The following is a 21,030-nucleotide window of genomic DNA, read 5'->3' as shown; positions in this document are numbered from 1 at the left end:
ATATCTCACTGGTCACGATAACGAAACCCACCCGTAGCACGCGCTCCAGCAGGTATATCTCACTGGTCACGATAATGACACCCACCCGTAGCACGTGCTCCAGCAGGTATATCTCACTGGTCACGATAACGACACCCACCCGTAGCAGAGAGAGAGAGAGAGCAGGCCCTCCAGCAGGTATATCTCTCTGGTCACGATAACGACATCCACCCGTAGCACGCGCTCCAGCAGGTATATCTCACTGGTCACGATAACGACACCCACCCGTAGCACGCCCTCCAGCAGGTCATCACCAAAGCCAACACCTTTTTGGCCGCCTTTCCTTCTGGTTCTCTGCTGCAAATGACTGGAACGAATTGCAAAAATCGCTGAAGCTGGAGACTTATATTTCCCTCACTAACTTTAAACATCAGCTTTCTGAGCAGCTGGCCGATCGCTGCAGCTGTACATAGTCCATCTGTAAATAGCCCATCCAATCTACCTACTTCATCCCCACATTGTTTTTATTTACTTTTCTGCTCTTTTGCACAACAGTATTTCTACTTGCACATCATCATCTGCACATCTATCACTCCAGTGTTAATTTGCTAAATAGTAATTACTTGGCTACTATGGCCTATTTATTGCCTTACCTCCTCACGCCATTTGCACACACTGTATATAAACATTCTTTTTTTTCTGTTGTGTTATTGACTGTACGCTTGTTTATTCCATGTGTAACTCTGTGTTGCTGTTGTGTCGCACTGCTCTGCTATATCTTGGCCAGGTCGCAGTTGTAAATGAGAACTTGTTCTCAACTAACCTACCTGGTTAAATAAAGGTGTTCTCAACTAACCTACCTGGTTAAATAAAGGTGTTACCTGGTTAAATAAAGGTGTTCTCAACTAGCCTACCTGGTTAAATAAAGGTGTTCTCAACTAGCCTACCTGGTTAAATGTGTTAAATAAAGGTGTTCTCAACTAGCCTACCTGGTTAAATAAAGGTGTTCTCAACTAGCCTACCTGGTTAAATAAAGGTGTTCTCAACTAGCCTACCTGGTTAAATAAAGGTGTTCTCAACTAGCCTACCTGGTTAAATAAAGGTGTTCTCAACTAGCCTACCTGGTTAAATAAAGGTGAAATTAAAATAAATACAAATAAAAAGGTAGGCTAGTCCTTGGAAGCTATCCCTAGATGGTTAGCATAATTGCGAGCTCTGGTTATTACCTGTGTGGAGTAGAAAAGACAACTACCAGCTGAGCTCCATCCACGTTAACATTAGCATCATGGCTCTCTTGTCCAGTATCCCAGGAGAGGTGGTTAACCTGATACGTGTGCCTGGATATGGGCACTCCTCTCTGGGTGTGCTGCTGCAGCTGGGTGTGGATCCATGGTGGGCTGTGATAGCCTATGTGTCCTGTTGGGGGTATAATGTGTGTGTAGTTGGACTTTAATGTATTTCGGTGCACGTATTGGTGTATGGACATTGTATGCAGGAGACGTATGCTTTTGTGTTATTGGGGCGTTTAGCATCTTTTATTTTCACTACATATTTTGGCAATATATGCCGTGTGTGTCACCTGGTCCCCATCATTAGTTATATTCCCAGGGCTTATGTTGCTCCCAACACGTCTAGGATGTGTCTACCCTGGTCCCCATCATTAGTTCTATTCCCAGGGCTTATGTTGCTCCCAACACGTCTAGGATGGGGCGGTATGTCTACCCTGGCCCCTCTGTGTGAGGATGGGGCGGTATGTCTACCCTGGCCCCTCTTGTGTGAGGGTGGGGCGGTATGTCTACCCTGGCCCCTCTGTGTGAGGATGGGGCGGTATGTCTACCCTGGCCCCTCTGTGTGAGGATGGGGCGGTATGTCTACCCTGGCCCCTCTGTGTGAGGATGGGGCGGTATGTCTACCCTGGCCCCTCTGTGTATCTGGTTTTGTGTGAGGATGGGGATGGTATGTCTACCCTGGCCCCTCTGTGTGAGGATGGGGCGGTATGTCTACCCTGGCCCCTCTGTGTATCTGGTTCTGTGTGAGGATGGGGATGGTATGCTAATATTTTTTTTCTCAACTGGTAATTGAAGCTCGCTTCCCATTCACCATGAGACATTCTGGCGAGAGACTCGCCTATATCTTCGCCACACACCCCTCCCCTTCTTCTTGTCTCAACATTTTAAATTACACTCAGCACATCTTCACACACGCAACTCAATAATTAGCTAGGCCTATTGCCACACATGAAATCAATTTAAATTATCGTGCCCTCTTCATGACTGTGTTGGTGTTTGTGGACCATGATAGATCCTTTAGTGATGTGGACACCGAGGAACAGTAAATAGACAGCAATGAAAAATAATAGTTAAACTCTCTTGGTAAATAGCATGGTCTACAGCTTATCACGAGACATTCTAACTCAGGCAAGCAGAACGTTGATACTTCCTTAAAATTAGAGATTGTTAACAGCAGCTGGTGTGCAAAGAGACACACCACCCCCCTTGAGCTAATCCAACGCTGCCATTCTGTCCTGTCGATGCATAGAAAAAACAGCTAGATGTATATAATCCACGTCCTTGTTCAGCCTCGACTCCGAGAATCATAGGATATTACAGTTCTTCAGGTCCCCTTTAATAGGATAGTCTTGAATGGAGCTCGTCCAGTTTGATGAGGTGGTTTATGTACTCGCTAACGCAGTTTGGTCAGGGTGCCTGCACGTTGGCCTCATCTTTTTCTTAAATCAAAATCAAATCAAATGTATTTATATAGCCCTTCGTACATCAGCTGATATCTCAAAGTGCTGTACAGAAACCCAGCCTAATACCCCAAACAGCAAGCAATGCAGGTGTAGAAGCACGGTGGCTTAGAAAGGCCAAAACCTAGGAAGAAACCAGGCTATGAGGGGTGGCCAGTCCTCTTCTGGCTGTGCCGTGAGGAGATTATAACAGAACATGGCCAAGATGTTCAAATGTTCATAAATGACCAGCATGGTCAAATAATAATAATCACAGGCAGAGCAGTTGGAACTGGAGCAGCAGCACGGCCAGGTGGACTGGGGACAGCAAGGAGTCGTCATGTCAGGTAGTCCTGAGGCATGGTCCTAGGGCTCAGGTCCTCCTCCTCCGAGAGAGAATTAGAGAGAGCATAATTACATTCACACAGGACACCAGATAGGACAGGAGAAGTACTCCAGATATAACAAACTGACCCTAGCCCCCCGACACAAACTACTGCAGCATAAATACTGGAGGCTGAGACAGGAGGGGTCAGTAGGTCTTACTCTCAGTGATTAGGGCCTTGTCCGGGTTGAGCAGTGTGTCCTGTGCCTCTAACTTGTTGAAGTATACTGAACAAAAATATGAACGCAACAAGTCTTGGTCCCATGTTTTCATCTTTTCCATACACACACAAAGCTTATTTGTTTCAAATTTCGTTTACAAATGTGTTTATATCTCTGTTAGTGAGCATTTTCTCCTTTGCCAAAATAATCCATCCACTTGACAGGTGTGGCATATCAAGATGCTGATGAAACAGTATGATCATTACACAGGTGCACCTTGTGCTGGGGGACAATATAAGGCCACTCTTAAAATGTGCAGTTTTGTCACAACACAATGCAACAGATGTATCAAGTTTTGAGGGAGCGTGCAATTGGCATGTTGACTGCATGAATGTCCACTAGAGTTGTTACCAGATAATTTAATGTGAATTTCTCTACCATTAGCCGCCTCCAAAGTTGTTGTGTATCCACGCCAGCCCAGGACCTCCACATCCGGCTTCTTCACCTGAGAGATTGTCTAAGACCAGCCACCCGGACAGCTGATGAAACTGTAGGTTTGCAGAACCAAAGAATTTCTGCACTAAACTGTCAGAAACTGTCTCAGGAAAGCTTGACCTGACTACAGTTTGTAACTGACATCAGTGGGAAAATGCTCAGCTTTGATGTCCACTGGCTGGATAAGCTTTTCACGGATGAATCCCGGTTTCAACTGTACCGTGCAGATAGCGTGTATGGCGTTGTGAGGGTGACGTCAACGTTGTGAACAGGGTGCGTTATGGTATGGGCAGGCATAAGCTATGAACAACGAACACAATTACAGATGGCAATTTGAATGCACAGAGATACTGTGACGAGTTCCTGGAGGCCCATTGTCGTGCCATTCATCCACTGACATCACCTCACGTTTCAGCATGATAATGCAAGGATCTGTACACAATTCCCATAAGCTGAAAATGTCCCAGTTCTTCCATGGCCTGCATACCCACCAGACATGTCACCCGTTGAGCATGTTTAGGATGCTCTGGATCGATGTGTACGACAGCGTGTTCCAGTTCCTGCCTATATCCAGCAAACTCATCCAGCCATTGAAGAAGAGTGGGACAACATTCCACAATCAACAGTCTGATCAACTCTATGTGAAGGAGATGTGTTGCGCTGTGTGATGCCTATGGGGGTCACACCAGATGCCGACACGGCCAGATTCTGCCATTATGAATGGCTACCCTGCACCAAATAGGGTTAAGTGCATTGCTCAAGGGCATATTGGCAGAGTTTTCGCCTTATCGGCTTTGGAATTCGATCTAGCGTCATTTCGGTTACTGTTTACATTTTGGTTAAAACGTATGTCTATGGGAGACTGAAATCCCGCAACCGGGATCGATATGACAACAGCCAGTGAATGTGCAGGGCGCCAAATTCAAACAACAGAAATCTCAGAATTAAAATTCCTCAAACATACAAGTATTTCACACCATTTTAAAGATGAACTTGTTGTTAATCCCACCACAGTGTCTGATTTCAAAAAGGCTTTACAGCGAAAGCACACCAAACTATGTTAGGTCACCGCCTAGTCACAGAAAAACACAGCCATTTTTCCAGCCTAAGAGAGGAGTCACAAAAAGCAGAAATGGAGAAAATTAAATCACTAACCTTTGATGATCTTCATCAGATGACACTAATAGGACTTTATGTTACACAATACATGTATGTTTTGTTCGATAAAGTTCATATTTATATCCAAAAATCTCAGTTTACATAGGCGCGTTACGTTCACTAGTTCCAAAACATCCGGTGATTTTACAGAAATACCCATAATTAACATTAATAAAAGATACAACTGTTATGCATGGAATTTTAGATCCACTTCTCCTTAATGTAACCGCTGTGTCAGAGTTCAAAAAGGCTTTACGGAAAAAGCACACCATGCAATAATCTGAGTACAACGCTCAGACAACAAAATAAGCCAAACAGATACCCGCCATGTTGTGGAGTCAACAGAAGTCAGAAATAACATTATAAATATTCACTTACCTTTGATCTTTGATCTTCATCAGAATGCACTCCCAGGAATCCCAGTTCCACAATAAATGTTTGTTTTGTTCGATAAAGTCCGTTTCTGTCCAAATACCTCCTTTTTGTTCATGCGTTTGGTAAATAAATCCAAATTCACGAGGCGCGGGCAAGTCCAGGCGAAAGTTCAGACGAAAAGTTCAGAGTTATATTACAGTTCGTAGAAACATGTCAAATGATGAATAGAATCAATCTTTAGGATGTTTTTAACATAAATCTTCAGTAATGTTCCAACCGGAGAATTCCTTTGTCTTTAGAATTGCAATTGCAAAGAATTGCAGGCCGCTCTCACGTGAGCGCGCGTGATCAGCTCATGTCACTCTGGCAGACCCCTGACTCAATCGGCTCTCATTCCGCCCTCCTTCACAGTAGAAGCCTCAAACAAGGTTCTAAAGACTGTTGACATCTAGTGGAAGCCTTAGGAAGTGCAATATAACCCTATAGACACTGTATATTCGATAGGCAAAGACTTGAAAAACTACAAACCTCAGATTTCCCACTTCCTGGTTGGATTTATTCTCAGGTTTTTGCCTGCCATATGAGTTATGTTATACTCACATACATCATTCAAACAGTTTTGGAAACTTCAGAGTGTTTTCTATCCAAATCTACTAATACTATGCATATATTAGCAACTGAGCCTGAGTAGAAGGCAGTTTACTCTGGGCACCTTATTCATCCAAACTACTCTACTGCCCCCAGCCATAAGAAGTTTAACCAGAGCTAGAATGACTCATGACCGTATGATTTAACATGGCATTAAAACCGTCAACATTTATGGTGAATCCTATATAAAAAATCTCATTTAATGAAAATTAATGTTGAGATTTATGTATTCCTACAGTATCTCCATGTCTGGTTTGAATAAATCAAAGCCACAGAGTAGCTGGGTATCATGGGCTACATAACAATCATTGTCTCTTGTAGATGATTCTCAAATCAGAAGCTCCCATGGACACTGCTCAGTGCTCATGACACTTGATGACTAAGACTGATTTGATGTTCTCTCCATCCAAAACAACAAAGACCCAGGCGAGGTTAAAGAAGAGAGGTTGTTTTTTAATTTATTTTATTTCACCTTTATTTAACCAGGTAGGCCAGTTGAGAACAAGTTCTCATTTACAACTGCGACCTGGCCAAGATAAAGCATAGCAGTGTGAACAGACAACACAGAGTTACACATGGAGTAAACAATTAACAAGTCAATAACACAGTAGAAAAAAAGTCTATATACATTGTGTGAAAAAGGCATGAGGAGGTAGGTGAATAATTACAATTTAGCAGATTAACACTGGAGTGATAAATGATCAGATGGTCATGTGCAGGTAGAGCTACTGGTGTGCAAAAGAGCAGAAAAGTAAATAAATAAAAACAGTATGGGGATGAGGTAGGTAAATTGGGTGGGCTATTTACCAATAGACTATGTACAGCTGCAGCGATCGGTTAGCTGCTCAGATAGCAGATGTTTAAAGTTGGTGAGGGAAATATCTCCAACTTCAGCGATTTTTGCAATTCGTTCCAGTCACAGGCAGCAGAGAACTGGAAGGAAAGGCGGCCTAATGAGGTGTTGGCTTTAGGGATGATCAGTGAGATACACCTGCTGGAGCGCGTGCTACGGGTGGGTGTTGCCATCGTGACCAGTGAACTGAGATAAGGCAGAGCTTTACCTAGCATGGACTTGTAGATGACCTGGAGCCAGTGGGTCTGGCGACAAATATGTAGCGAGGACCAGCCGACTAGAGCATACAGGTCGCAGTGGTGGGTGGTATAAGGTGCTTTAGTAACAAAACGGATGGCACTGTGATAAAATGCATCCAGTTTGCTGAGTAGAGTATTGGAAACTATTTTGTAGATGACATCGCCGAAGTCGAGGATCGGTAGGATAGTCAGTTTTACTAGGGTAAGTTTGGTGGCGTGAGTGAAGGAGGCTTTGTTGCGGAATAGAAAGCCGACTTTAGATTGAAGATGTTTGATATGAGTCTGGAAGGAGAGTTTACAGTCTAGCCAGACACCTAGGTACTTATAGATGTCCACATATTCTAGGTCGGAACCATCCAGGGTGGTGATGCTAGTCGGGCAGGCGGGTGCAGGCAGTGACCGGTTGAAAAGCATGCATTTGGTTTTACTAGCGTTTAAGAGCAGTTGGAGGCCACGGAAGGAGTGTTGTGTGGCATTGAAGCTCGTTTGGAGGTTAGATAGCACAGTGTCCAAGGAAGGGACAGAAGTATACAGAATGGTGTCGTCTGCATAGAGGTGGATCAGGGAATCGCCCGCAGCAAGAGCAACATCATTGATATATACAGAGAAAAGAGTCGGCCCGAGAGTTGAACCCTGTGGCACCCCCATAGAGACTGCCAGAGGACCGGACAACATGCCCCCCGATTTGACACACTGAACTCTGTCTGCAAAGTAGTTGGTAAACCAGGCAAGGCAGTCATTAGAAAAACCGAGGCTACTGAGTCTGCCGTTAAGAATGTGGTGATTGACAGAGTCGAAAGCCTTGGCCAGGTCGATGAAGACGGCTGCACAGTGTACTGTCTTTTATCGATGGCGGTTATGATATCGTTTAGTACCTTGAGCGTGGCTGAGGTGCACCCGTGACCGGCTCAGAAACCAGATTGCACAGCGGAGAAGGTACGGTGGGATTCGAGATGGTCAGTGATCTGTTTGTTGACTAGGCTTTCGAAGACCTTAGATAGGCAGGGCAGGATGGGTATAGGTCTGTAACAGTTTGGGTCCAGGGTGTCTCCCCCTTTGAAGAGGGGGATGACTGCGGCAGCTTTCCAATCCTTGGGGATCTCAGACGATATGAAAGAGAGGTTCTGTAGTTGATATTAGCCCCTTTAACGTCTGGACAGCAGTCCTCACGTCCTCGGGAACACAATTGTTACATATTCGTAAAGTGCTTATATAGTGGTGGAGAGAAGGGCGTGTTTCATAGTTCACAACCAATGTCTGTTCACTTGGGCGGGGCCACTGAGTGAACAGAGTTTACCTTATGGAAACAATTCTCTCATTTAGAAGCTAAAATTACATTGAATCTTTTCACAAATAGTTTCATATTAACATTTTAATTGCACAACAATACCATGTGAATCTGATGTATAGACTTTCCAAGGTACAGTTTGTCATCCTATCATCAGTAATAATGTCTCAGATGACAACTGATCTGACATATTCTTTAAGTACCAACGCATATTTTCAACTGGTTGGATTACTGAAATATGGTTTGGTTCACCAGACTCTCTCTATGTTAACAAAGGGCTTTCCAATAGTCACTCTGTAGACTAGAGAGAGAGGAAAGGGGGAAAAGGTATTTATGGGGGTCATAAACCTCACCAACAGGCCAACGTCATGACACCATGTTTACGGATTTGGGGTTGTACCTGGTAGGTTACTTGATCGTTTGTGTGAGATTGAGGGCATCTAGTTTAGATTGTAGGAAGGCCGGGGTGTTAAGTATATCCCAGTTTAGGTCATCTAACAGTACGAACTCTGATGATAGATGGGGGGCAATCAATTCACATATGGTGTCCAGGCCACAGCTGGGAGCTGAGGGAGGTCGAAAACAAGCGACAACAGTGAGAGACTTATTTCTAGAGAGATGGATTTTTAAAAGTAGAAGCTCGAACTGTTTGGGAATGGATCTGGATTGGAGGACAGAACTCTGCAGGCTATCTCTACAGTATATTGCAACTCCGCCCCCTTTAGCAGTTCTATCTTGACGGAAAATGTTGTAGTTGGGGATGGACATTTCAGAATTTTCAGTGGCCTTCCTAAGCCAGGATTCAGACATGGTTAGGACATCAGGGTTGGTGGAGTGTGCTAAAGCAGTGAATAAAGCAAACTTAGGCAGGAGGCTTCTAATGTTAACACGCATGAAACCAAGGCTATTACGGTTACAGAAGTCAACAGATTAGAGCGCCTGGGGACACACAGGGCCTGGGTTAACCTCTACATCACCAGAGGAACAGAGGAGAGGAGTAGGATAAGGGTACGGCTAAAGGCTATAAGAACTGTGTCAGGTCTACTCTCTGAAATGCCAATCTGGTGTCACCCACACTCTCAGTGGTGATTGTGAATGGTGACTTTAAAACAGTTACAGAGTTTAATGGCTGTGATTGGAGAAAGCTGAGGATGGATCATGAACATTGTAGTTACTCGACCATACTCACCTAATTGACTAACCTAAATGACAGAGTGAAAAGAAGGAAGCCTGTACAGAATACAAATATTCTAAAACTTGCATCCTGTTTGCAGTTTCACTAAAGTAAAACTGTCAAAAATGTGTCATAATAATTCAACTTTTCGCAGTGGGGAAGACCCAGGGCCAGGCCTCCTCGATGGAGGGGACACTGTAGCCAGCCTCTGCCTTCATCAGAAGGGGAAGGTTTTTCCTGTGGCACCACAGAACTGGGTCATGGTGATCCATTTCCTGGCCTGGCTGGATCTTGCCTTTTCGGAGTTAATGGGAGATTAGCTGGGAAATGTTGAATTCCAAAATGTCTCTGGTGTGGGGGGAGGTTGATGTAGAAGAGAAATGGGGGGGTGGGTGTTTTCCCACCCCCGTTGTTCATCTATGTGACTGGGGTAATTACAGTGGGCATTGAGGGTTCACAGAGGGCTGGCTGGCCAGGAATCCCGTGGTGTAGGGGGGAGGTATCAATACTCTGTTACCACTGGGAGGTACTTAGATTAGCGTCTTTTGATTGGCCGCTCCACACTGCCTTTATTTTAGTGGATGTTAAGTATCCATTATGTTTCTAAAAGTCACTCAGCGTTATGAAGAGGCTAACTGCTCGTCTCAGGGTAATGAGGTTAATGGTGAGGTGAGCTATTAGCGTCTCTATGCTAATTGTTTTAGCCTTTCTAGTGGCACGGACAGGGCAGTAGGTGGATAGCCTCTCTCTCTGCTCTGCTGTTAGATGTGTCAGAGGCTATTATCTGCAGCAGTTTCATTCCTCAGAGATCTCTGTAATGAGGCTGTGATCAGAGCACCATTCCTCAGAGATCTCTGTAATGAGGCTGTGTGATCAGAGCACCATTCCCCAGAGATCTCTGTAATGAGGCTGTGATCAGAGCACCATTCCTCAGAGATCTCTGTAATGAGGCTATGTGATCAGAGCACCATTCCTCAGAGATCTCTGTAATGAGGCTGTGTGATCAGAGCACCATTCCTCAGAGATCTCTGTAATGAGGCTGTGTGATCAGAGCACCATTCCCCAGAGATCTCTGTAATGAGGCTGTGATCAGAGCACCATTCCTCAGAGATCTCTGTAATGAGGCTATGTGATCAGAGCACCATTCCTCAGAGATCTCTGTAATGAGGCTGTGTGATCAGAGCACCATTCCTCAGAGATCTCTGTAATGAGGCTGTGTGATCAGAGCACCATTCCTCAGAGATCTCTGTAATGAGGCTGTGAGCAGAGCACCATTCCTCAGAGATCTCTGTAATGAGGCTGTGTGATCAGAGCACCATTCCTCAGCGATCTCTCTAATGAGGTTGTGATCAGAGCACCATTCCTCAGAGATCTCTGTAATGAGGCTGTTTGATCAGAGCACCATTCCTCAGAGATCTCTGTAATGAGGCTGTGTGAACAGAGCACCATTCCTCAGAGATCTCTGTAATGAGGCTGTGAGCAGAGCACCACTGGGGGTTTAGTAAGTAGTGGAATTAAAGGAAAGGGCTTTAATGAGGTTACTTCAAAGTGCTTTGACTCTCACACTCACCTTTTTCCTCCCGTCTCCTCATCCCTTTGGTCCCCGCAGTCTAAAGTGAACTCTGTCTGCACACTCATGTCAAACAGAGCGAGTCGTTCCTCTCAATGACAACAACCGTATTGACAAAGCTTCTGGAATGTGTTTTCATGTTTCATTATCAGATTCCCTTGTTGACCTAAGGGTTTAAAATAGTTTTGGGGAAGCTATGTTGAAATATGTGTCAGCTATTGTTTTTGCATTGATTCATTGTCTCTTCACCGGGTGTTTTCATGGAGAGGAGGATATTATGTCTGCGTGTGAGTAACACTGACCTCTCTCTCTCTCTACTCCCCTCCCTCTTTCCCCTACCGCAGGTATTGGTAAGAACGTGATCTGCGACCGCACCGCCACTCCCCTGGATGCCTTCCGCATGATGTCGGCCGCCCAGTACTACCCCAAACTGCTGAGCGTCATGGCTAACGTGCTGCGCTTCCTGCCCGCCTTCGTACGGATGAAGGAGCTCGTGGAGGAGGGCTACGTGGGGGAGCTGCTGGTCTGCGAGGCCCAGGTCCACAGCAGCAGCCTGTTGGGTAAGAAGTACAACTGGAGCTGTGACGACCTGATGGGAGGTGGGGGGCTGCACTCGGTGGGTACCTACATCATCGACCTGCTCACCTTCCTGACGGGCCAGCGGGCGGCCAAAGTGCACGGCTTCCTCAAGACATTCGTCAAGCAGACGGCGCACATCTGTGGCATCCGCCAGATCACCAGCGACGACTTCTGCACCTTCCAGATGGTGCTGGAGGGCGGCGCCTGCTGCACCGTCACGCTCAACTTCAACGTGCCCGGTGACTTCCGCCAGGAGGTGATCGTGGTGGGCACGGTGGGCCGGCTGACGGTCAGCGGCACGGACCTGTACGGACAGAAGAACACCACGGAGGGAGGGCCGGAGCTACTTCTGAAGGACAGCACCCCTCTGGAGAAGGCCTCCCTACCGGAGAAGGCTTTCAGCGACATCCCCTCACCCTACCTGACAGGAACTATTTGCATGGTACAGGCGGTGCGGCAGGCCTTCGAGGACCAGGATGACCGGCGCACATGGGATGGAAGGCCGCTGACTATGGCGGCCACCTTCGAGGACTGCCTGTATGCACTGTGCGTGGTGGACACCATAAAGAAGTCCAACCAGTGCGGCGAATGGCAGAACATTGAGGTAATGAAAGAGGAGCCCGAGGTGAGCCCGGCCTACCTGATCAGTGAGGCCATGCGGCGCAGCAGGATGTCTCTCTACTGCTAGCACTGTCACCAAAATGGCCGACTGGTGCTAGAGACTGGGGGTGAGAGAGTGCCCTCATTGGCTGGCTGTCTGACCAATAGGGGATAAGGGTCCTGTTTCGCTTGTCCCCAAAATGATGTGAACAGTGATGAACACTCCTCTCTCTCTCTCTCTCTGTCCTCTTTTCTGGATGAATAAGCCTCACACTGTGGGTCTGAGAAAGGGAAGACGTTTCTATGGATGCTAGACTCTCGGGTCAACAGAGGGGTTTTATTGTACCTCCTAGAGAGGTGAATGTTTAAACCACAGGGGGCTTGAATGGTTCAGTCCCTGTCTGTGTATGAGTGCTGTGTATGAGTGCTGTGTATGAGTGCTGTGTATGAGTGCTGTGTATGAGTGCTGTGTATGAGTGCTGTGTATGAGTGCTGTGTATGTGTGCTGTGTATGAGTGCTGTGTATGAGTGCTGTGTATGAGTGCTGTGTATGAGTGCTGTGTATGAGTGCTGTGTATGAGTGCTGTGTATGTGTGCTGTGTATGAGTGCTGTGTATGTGTGCTGTGTATGAGTGTGAAACCAGAGTGCAACGCCTGATAAATCTATAGTTTGGCTGGTAGGGCTTTTAGTGAGGGTCTCCCCCTCTGGTAAAGTGTGCAATAAATCCTGCCAGAGCTGCAGGCTCGTGGAATTATGTCATCCTGCCTGAATCAAAGGGGATACCCTTTTTGCCTGCTTCTCGTTTTTGTAGTAACGTCCTTATGCAATAGACAGACCTGTGGATGGCGACTCAATCCCGTGCTATGCTGTGAGTAAAGCCAAGTGTTTTTCTATCTCAAGGTCATTCCCGTTGCTTAGCTAGCCAGCTAGGTTAGCATTTTGCATGCGCTAAAGCTTCTTACACAATAGCGACAATGTAGGTTAAAACAATCAGTACTAACCTCTGGGTTAGTGCAAGGATGGGACACTAGCAAGCATCAAGCCTCCGAACAAACAGCCTTTAAGACTCCCACTAGGAACGCTTTGCTTGGCTACCGGTTTGTGTGAATGTGTAACTTAGTGCTGCTACCTGAAGAACATGAGTTTTCTTTGAGAGAAGAGCACTGATGGTCATGTTACTCATCACTATCCACACAGGTTACAGGAGAGAATGGTAGTAGCACATATTGACCTACAAGCCAAAACGTATTTTTGTATTTTATTCAAGCGCTATCTTGTTGTTTTCCCAAATGTTGATTATGCTGTGTAGGCTTGTGTCTATAGTCTTGTATAAAACAAAAAGTGAATTGTTTAAAATTAGTCATGATATAAATGTACTGTTTTTTTGTATTTTATTTGTTGTTAAAACTGCGGTGCAAAAAGACTGGAGCATGTTTTGATGAACGCACTGTTCAGTATAAAAGTATTCATTTTGTGTTTTGGACTGATCCGTGGGAGACAGGTGAGGTGAGGGGCCTTTGAGGTTTTGGACTGGGGGGTGTCTAGTTAGTGGGAGACAGGTGAGGTGAGAGAGGCCTTTGAGCGTTTTGGACTGATCCGTACGGGGGGTGTCTAGTTAGTGGGAGACAGGTGAGGTGAGAGAGGCCTTTGAGTGTTTTGGACTGATCCGTACGGGGGGGTGTCTAGTTAGTGGGAGACAGGTGAGGTGAGAGAGGCCTTTGAGCGTTTTGGACTGATCCGTACGGGGGGTGTCTAGTTAGTGGGAGACAGGTGAGGTGAGAGAGGCCTTTGAGTGTTTTGGACTGATCCGTACGGGGGGGTGTCTAGTTAGTGGGAGACAGGTGAGGTGAGAGAGGCCTTTGAGCGTTTTGGACTGATCCGTAGTTAGTGGGAGACAGGTGAGGTGAGAGGGGAGCGTTTTGGTGTCTAGTTAGTGGGAGACAGGTGAGGTGAGAGAGGCCTTTGAGTGTTTTGGACTGATCTGTACGGGGGGTGTCTAGTTAGTGGGAGACAGGTGAGGTGAGAGAGGCCTTTGAGTGTTTTGGACTGATCCGTACGGGGGTGTGTCTAGTTAGTGGGAGACAGGTGAGGTGAGAGAGGCCTTTGAGCGTTTTGGACTGATCCGTACGGGGGGGGGTGTCTAGTTAGTGGGAGACAGGTGAGGTGAGAGAGGCCTTTGAGCGTTTTGGACTGATCCGTACGGGGGGGGTGTCTAGTTAGTGGGAGACAGGTGAGGTGAGAGAGGCCTTTGAGTGTTTTGGACTGATCCGTACGGGGGGTGTCTAGTTAGTGGGAGACAGGTGAGGTGAGAGAGGCCTTTGAGTGTTTTGGACTGATCCGTACGGGGGGTGTCTAGTTAGTGGGAGACAGGTGAGGTGAGAGAGGCCTTTGAGCGTTTTGGACTGATCCGTGTCTAGTTAGTGGGAGACAGGTGAGGGGGGGTGTCTAGTTAGTGGGAGACAGGTGAGGTGAGAGAGGCCTTTGAGCGTTCAGCTCCTACGTGCGTTGGTCCTGTCTGTGGGATCTCTGAGGAAAATGACTATTTTGGTTGGAGTTATAGAAACCTTTTTGAAACACGTGGTCCTCATTTGTATTCCATTTTTGATAGGTGCAGAAAATCAACTTCCCTTAGGGCTCAACAAGCACACTTTGTTAGGGCTCAACAAGCACACTTTGTTAGGGCTCAACAAGCACACTTTGTTAGGGCTCAACAAGCACGCTTTGTTAGGGCTCAACAAGCACGCTTTGTTAGGGCTCAACAAGCACGCTTTGTAGCTATTCATCTGTCCAGTCAGTCACCCATTGGGCACACACTGGTTGAATCAATGTTGTTTCCAAATTATTTCAATGAAATTACGTTGAACCAACATTGACTTGACATCCGTGCCAAGTGGGATGCCTTCGCCTATTCAATGAAACCTGGAACTGTGATATTGATTTAGAATTTTGGTCGAAGTTCTCAGTTCTGGACATTCCAGGGCCTATATTCACAGGGTGTCTCAGAGTAAGAGTGCTGATATAGGATCAGGTCAATCCCTGTCTTATTCGTTATGATCTGAAAGGTAAAACTGATCCTAGATGTATTGTGAATACGGGCCTTGGTCTCATAAAGAGTTGCGGTCTTCAGTGTATTGAAGCCCTGTTGCATGTTGGCCTTTCCGATCGTCAGTAAGCGAGAAGGAGAGATTCAAGATCCAGTCTTGGTATTATGTACTTGACCATCCTAATTCTTTATCCAATTCTCAGTTAGTCCCCTCTGTTCCTAAGCCGGGTCTATGGCCTTGTTCCAAACCATGCACCTCTAAAGCTGCACCCAGAGAAGAAGTCTGTGAGGATTCCCTTTTGAGGCCTTATAGGGAGGAGGTGTTAGGAACTATGGTTTAGTCCCCAGTCTTCCAGTCCAGGATGGAGCCCGATTCGCTTTATTAGATCAAATCAAACCGTTGAACTTGACCGTGAAGATCGCTAACGCGTCACATTAAACGTGACAGCGCTAAATCAGACATCTTATCAGAATCTATGAAGGACAGAAAGGATCCAAGTAGAGTTTAGCGGTTTGATCTGGCACACCGGCGTATTTAGCCGTAAGCCTACATTTTGACGAGGTGCTCTAGATGCCATTTCCTTCAACATTTTTTAGGCCAGTTGATGAAAATTGAGTTTGGGTATTTAAGTGGTTGAATATTTAATGTGTGAAATTAGAAATTAATGTTGTGGATGATTTCATGCATTTGGTGTCCCATGACTCATTTGTACATTTTAATTTAATGTCTTCATGCAATTTTATTATTTTGCTTTTTTGCTTTTTATAAAGTGAACGTTTCAGGTCACAGCCAATGTTGGTTAAGTTCTATGATAAAATGGACAACTGCTGTACCACATCAAACTGCAACAACTGAGATTTTAATATCGTAGTGTGTGTGTCTATAGCTGTACCCGAAGGTGATACCCTTAGCGCACTGTAGATTCTCCTTTGACTGTACGCCCCCTTCTCTGCGGGACTGTGGTATGACAAAAGAAAAGACGAGTCATATTGCCAATTCCTTATTGTCATTGCCTGTGGCTTTTTAGGGTGCATCCTCTTGGCTTAAAAAAAAGACACTGTAAACATGGGGGGGGGGGGGGGGGGAGATGTTAGTTTAATATGTTAAGTTTGTTTGTTCGGCTTTGTTTGCTGATCTTCTCCGTGCTGTGCCAACATTTTACAAACAACTTAGGGCGATTGGGGGTTCCTGATTTAATATAGATGGTAGTCTAGCTCAGTGGGATCTAGATTAGATAGATTTTGGGAAACAAAGACTTTAGAATGTGGTTTGGATACATGACCCCCTGCCTTTGGTACCCTAAAGGGGGTCACTCTGTTCATAATGAGAAGCAACCTCAGAAGGTGGTTCTTGTGCACCCTCAGTTCGTCACCTAGCAACTGTGGCATCCACTGTGCCAACACTCGGCCATCTTGGATTTCTCTCCACTTTCTCTCATTCTCTCTTGTTTTCTGTTTGTCTCTCATTCTCTCTTACCCCCTCTCTCTCCCTCCTCGTTCTCTCTCTCAGCCTGAAGGATAAATGGACTTGGTGCCTCTGCAGACCCCTGATAGCTTATTCATTAAACTCACCGTTCACTCACAATTGTTTTTGTTTTTTTTGCCTTTGAAACTGTAAGATGAAATATGATATTGATAGATTTCCCCCACATTCCTCTCACCATACAGTGGCCCCTTTTCATTATGGCACAGACGAAGCAACCTCTGGTCAAGGAAGCTTACATTGTGCCTCCTTCCTTTGATGAAAATATAATGATTGTTGTTGATTTATTATGATGGTCATTTTAGATTTTATGTCCAATGGCAATGATGGCAGTAGACTAGAGTCAGAATAGCTGTTTGCTGGGTGACCGTTTACCCTTCACACTGGGGAAACGCTGAACCCTACTCCTTGCCCTAGTGTCTGTTTCCTTGACTACAGGCTGGAGTGGCAGTTATTTGGCCCGATAGTCCCAGACTCCCGGCACCTTCGTTTCCTGGGAGGAGGTCAGAGGTGATGACTGCTGAAAAGGGCAACACACACACACACACACAGGAACCCTCCCTCAACAGGTTTGTAAATGCTGGTACAGTAAATATAATTGCTGAAGGTAATGTCCATCTTGATACTGTATTGACGTTTGTTGACTCTTTATTGTACTGTATGTGTATTGTGGACGCATGGACCTTTTTGGTATATATTGAACCAACCGGCTCATATTGATCAGTCTTAAACAAGAGAATGTATTGTAGGAATTATCTATTTTCTATATATCAGAAAATGACCGTTGTGGTTTGGGAGTTGGGTTGACGGGGAGGGAGGGTGGGTGTCAGTAATATCTGTCCTCTTAGTTCGCTGTATTTGGAAAGGCTGTAAATGGAGTCCCCCTTAATTCCTTAGCCTGGCTCTGTGTCAGTGTTCTACTGTTTGATCTCCCCGCTCCAGTACTTTGCACCGCTACTGTGTGTGTGTGTGTGTTACTAGTAAGAGAAAGTGTGTGCGTGTTGCTTGGGGGGAAATGTCTTGTTCTGACCCCATCGTCCTGGTGTTCAACAACATGGTTTACCGCTTCAGAACTTATCCGATGCTGCAGTTTCTAAAGATTAAAAAAATAAATACCTACCTGCCCCTTGTCATGGGTTTCCTTTCTTTACTGCATCACAGCCTTATCGCTGCTGCATCACAGCCTTATCGCTGCTGCATCACAGCCTTATCACTGCTGCATCACAGCCTTATCACTGCTGCATCACAGCCTTATCACTGCTGCATCACAGCCTTATCACTGCTGCATCACAGCCTTATCACTGCTGCATCACAGCCTTATCACTACTGCATCACAGCCTTATCACAGCCTTATCACGACTGCATCACAGCCTTATCACTGCATCACAGCCTTATCGCTGCTGCTTCACAGCCTTATCGCTGCTGCTTCACAGCCTTATCACTGCTGCATCACAGCCTTATCACTACTGCATCACAGCCTTATCACTACTGCATCACAGCCTTATCACTGCTGCTTCACAGCCTTATCACTGCATCACAGCCTTATCACTGCATCACAGCCTTATCTCTGCTGCTTCACAGCCTTATCACTGCTGCTTCACAGCCTTATCACTGCTGCTTCACAGCCTTATCACTGCTGCTTCACAGCCTTATCACTACTGCATCACAGCCTTATCACTGCTGCTTCACAGCCTTATCACTGCTGCTTCACAGCCTTATCACTGCTGCATCACAGCCTTATCTCTGCATCACAGCCTTATCACTGCTGCTTCACAGCCTTATCACTGCATCACAGCCTTATCTCTGCTGCTTCACAGCCGTATCACTGCTGCTTCACAGCCTTATCACTGCTGCATCACAGCCTTATCACTGCTGCTTCACAGCCTTATCACTGCTGCTTCACAGCCTTATCACTGCTGCTTCACAGCCTTATCACTGCTGCTTCACAGCCTTATCACTGCTGCTTCACAGCCTTATCACTGCATCACAGCCTTATCTCTGCATCACAGCCTTATCACTGCTGCTTCACAGCCTTATCACTGCATCACAGCCTTATCACTGCTGCATCACAGCCTTATCACTGCTGCATCACAGCCTTATCACTGCTGCATCACAGCCTTATCACTGCTGCTTCACAGCCTTATCACTGCTGCATCACAGCCTTATCACTGCATCACAGCCTTATCACTGCTGCATCACAGCCTTATCACTGCATCATCACAGCCTTATCACTGCTGCTTCACAGCCTTATCACTGCATCACAGCCTTATCACTGCTGCATCACAGCCTTATCACTGCTGCTTCACAGCCTTATCACTGCTGCTTCACAGCCTTATCACTGCATCACAGCCTTATAACTGCTACATCACAGCCTTATCACTGCTGCTTCACAGCCTTATCGCTGCTGCATCACAGCCTTATCGCTGCTGCATCACAGCCTTATCGCTGCATCATCACAGCCTTATCGCTGCTGCATCACAGCCTTATCGCTGCTGCATCATCACAGCCTTATCGCTGCATCATCACAGCCTTATCACTGCTGCATCACAGCCTTATCACTGCTGCATCACAGCCTTATCGCTGCTGCATCACAGCCTTATCGCTGCTGCATCATCACAGCCTTATCGCTGCTGCATCATCACAGCCTTATCCCTGCATCACAGCCTTATCACTGCTGCATCACAGCCTTATCACTGCTGCGTCACTGCTGCTTCACAGCCTTATCACTGCTGCATCATCACAGCCTTATCACTGCATCATCACAGCCTTATCACTGCATCACAGCCTTATCGCTGCATCACAGCCTTATCGCTGCATCATCACAGCCTTATCGCTGCATCATCACAGCCTTATCGCTGCATCACAGCCTTATCGCTGCATCATCACAGCCTTATCACTGCATCACAGCCTTATCACTGCTGCATCACAGCCTTATCACTGCTGCATCACAGCCTTATCACTGCATCATCACAGCCTTATCCCTGCATCACAGCCTTATCACTGCTGCATCATCACAGCCTTATCGCTGCATCATCACAGCCTTATCCCTGCATCATCACAGCCTTATCGCTGCATCATCACAGCCTTATCGCTGCATCATCACAGCCTTATCGCTGCATCATCACAGCCTTATCGCTGCATCATCACAGCCTTATCCCTGCATCAACACAGCCTTATCGCTGCATCATCACAGCCTTATCGCTGCATCACAGCCTTATCGCTGCATCATCACAGCCTTATCGCTGCATCATCACAGCCTTATCAATGCATCACAGCCTTATCGCTGCATCATCACAGCCTTATCAATGCATCACAGCCTTATCACTGCATCATCACAGCCTTATCACTGCATCACCACAGCCTTATCGCTGCATCATCACAGCCTTATCAATGCATCACAGCCTTATCACTGCATCACCACAGCCTTATCGCTGCTGCATCACAGCCTTATTGCCCGGGACCCGGGAGAGCAGTCTTGTGTGTGTGTGTGTGTAGCATATATGGGCCATCTGAGTGTGTAGGAAGTGGTTTGCTCTGGCGAGTTGCACTGTGCTGCTCCGCTAGCAGAGTATGACCTGTAGTGATTCTGAAAGACGGCTCGGGTCCTTCTACCACTCACACTTTCATCCTCTCCCTCCATCATGTTCCGTATTGACTGACCTTCATGTCTTAAAGTGATGATGCACTGTCTTTTTCTCTTTGCGTAGTTGAGCTGTTCTTGCCCTAATATGGACTTGGTCTTTTACCAAATAAGGGCTATATTCTGTATACCACCCCTACCATGTCACAACACCACGGATTTGCTCAAACGCATTAAGGAAAGAAATTCCACAAAGTAACTTAACAAGGCACACCTGTTAATTGAAATGCATTCCAGGTGACTACCTCATGAAGCAGGTTGAGAGAATGCGAAGGGTGGCTACTTTGAAGAATCTAAAATATATTGATTGGTTTAACACTTCTTTGTTTACTACATGATTCCATATGTGTTATTTCATAGTTTGGATGTCTTCACTAGTATTCAACAATGTAGAAAACAGTAAAAATACAGAAAAACACTTGAATGAGTAGGTGTGAACAAACTTTTGACTGGTACTGTACACATTTCACAGCTGACTTGGTTTTCCATTTGGTGTTTTTTAACCTCCTGACAGCAGTTAGACCATCTTTATGGAGACATTGACCGAGATCCTCTGCTGCCACCTAGTGACCAGAACAGAAAACTGCCTGTCCTCTCAACACCCACTACTAACATAATGCACAACTATTGG

The 21,030-nt window shown here is 46.1% G+C and overlaps 1 protein-coding gene across 1 annotated transcript in view; it reads left to right on the top strand.

The window, feature by feature from the left end:
* LOC115104844 (glucose-fructose oxidoreductase domain-containing protein 1-like) overlaps window positions 1–12,992 on the top strand; it is a 32,625-nt gene extending 19,633 nt beyond the window's left edge. The window contains exon 2 of the mRNA XM_029626172.2: window positions 11,398–12,992. Coding sequence (XP_029482032.1) covers window positions 11,398–12,320 — 923 coding nt within the window. The 3' untranslated portion in view covers window positions 12,321–12,992. The remainder of the gene's footprint in view (window positions 1–11,397) is intronic.
* Window positions 12,993–21,030: the final 8,038 nt, after the last annotated feature.

Source organism: Oncorhynchus nerka, linkage group LG22 (genome assembly GCF_034236695.1).
Source record: "Oncorhynchus nerka isolate Pitt River linkage group LG22, Oner_Uvic_2.0, whole genome shotgun sequence".
Lineage (NCBI taxonomy): Eukaryota > Metazoa > Chordata > Actinopteri > Salmoniformes > Salmonidae > Oncorhynchus > Oncorhynchus nerka.
This window is presented reverse-complemented; position numbering and strand designations above follow the sequence as displayed.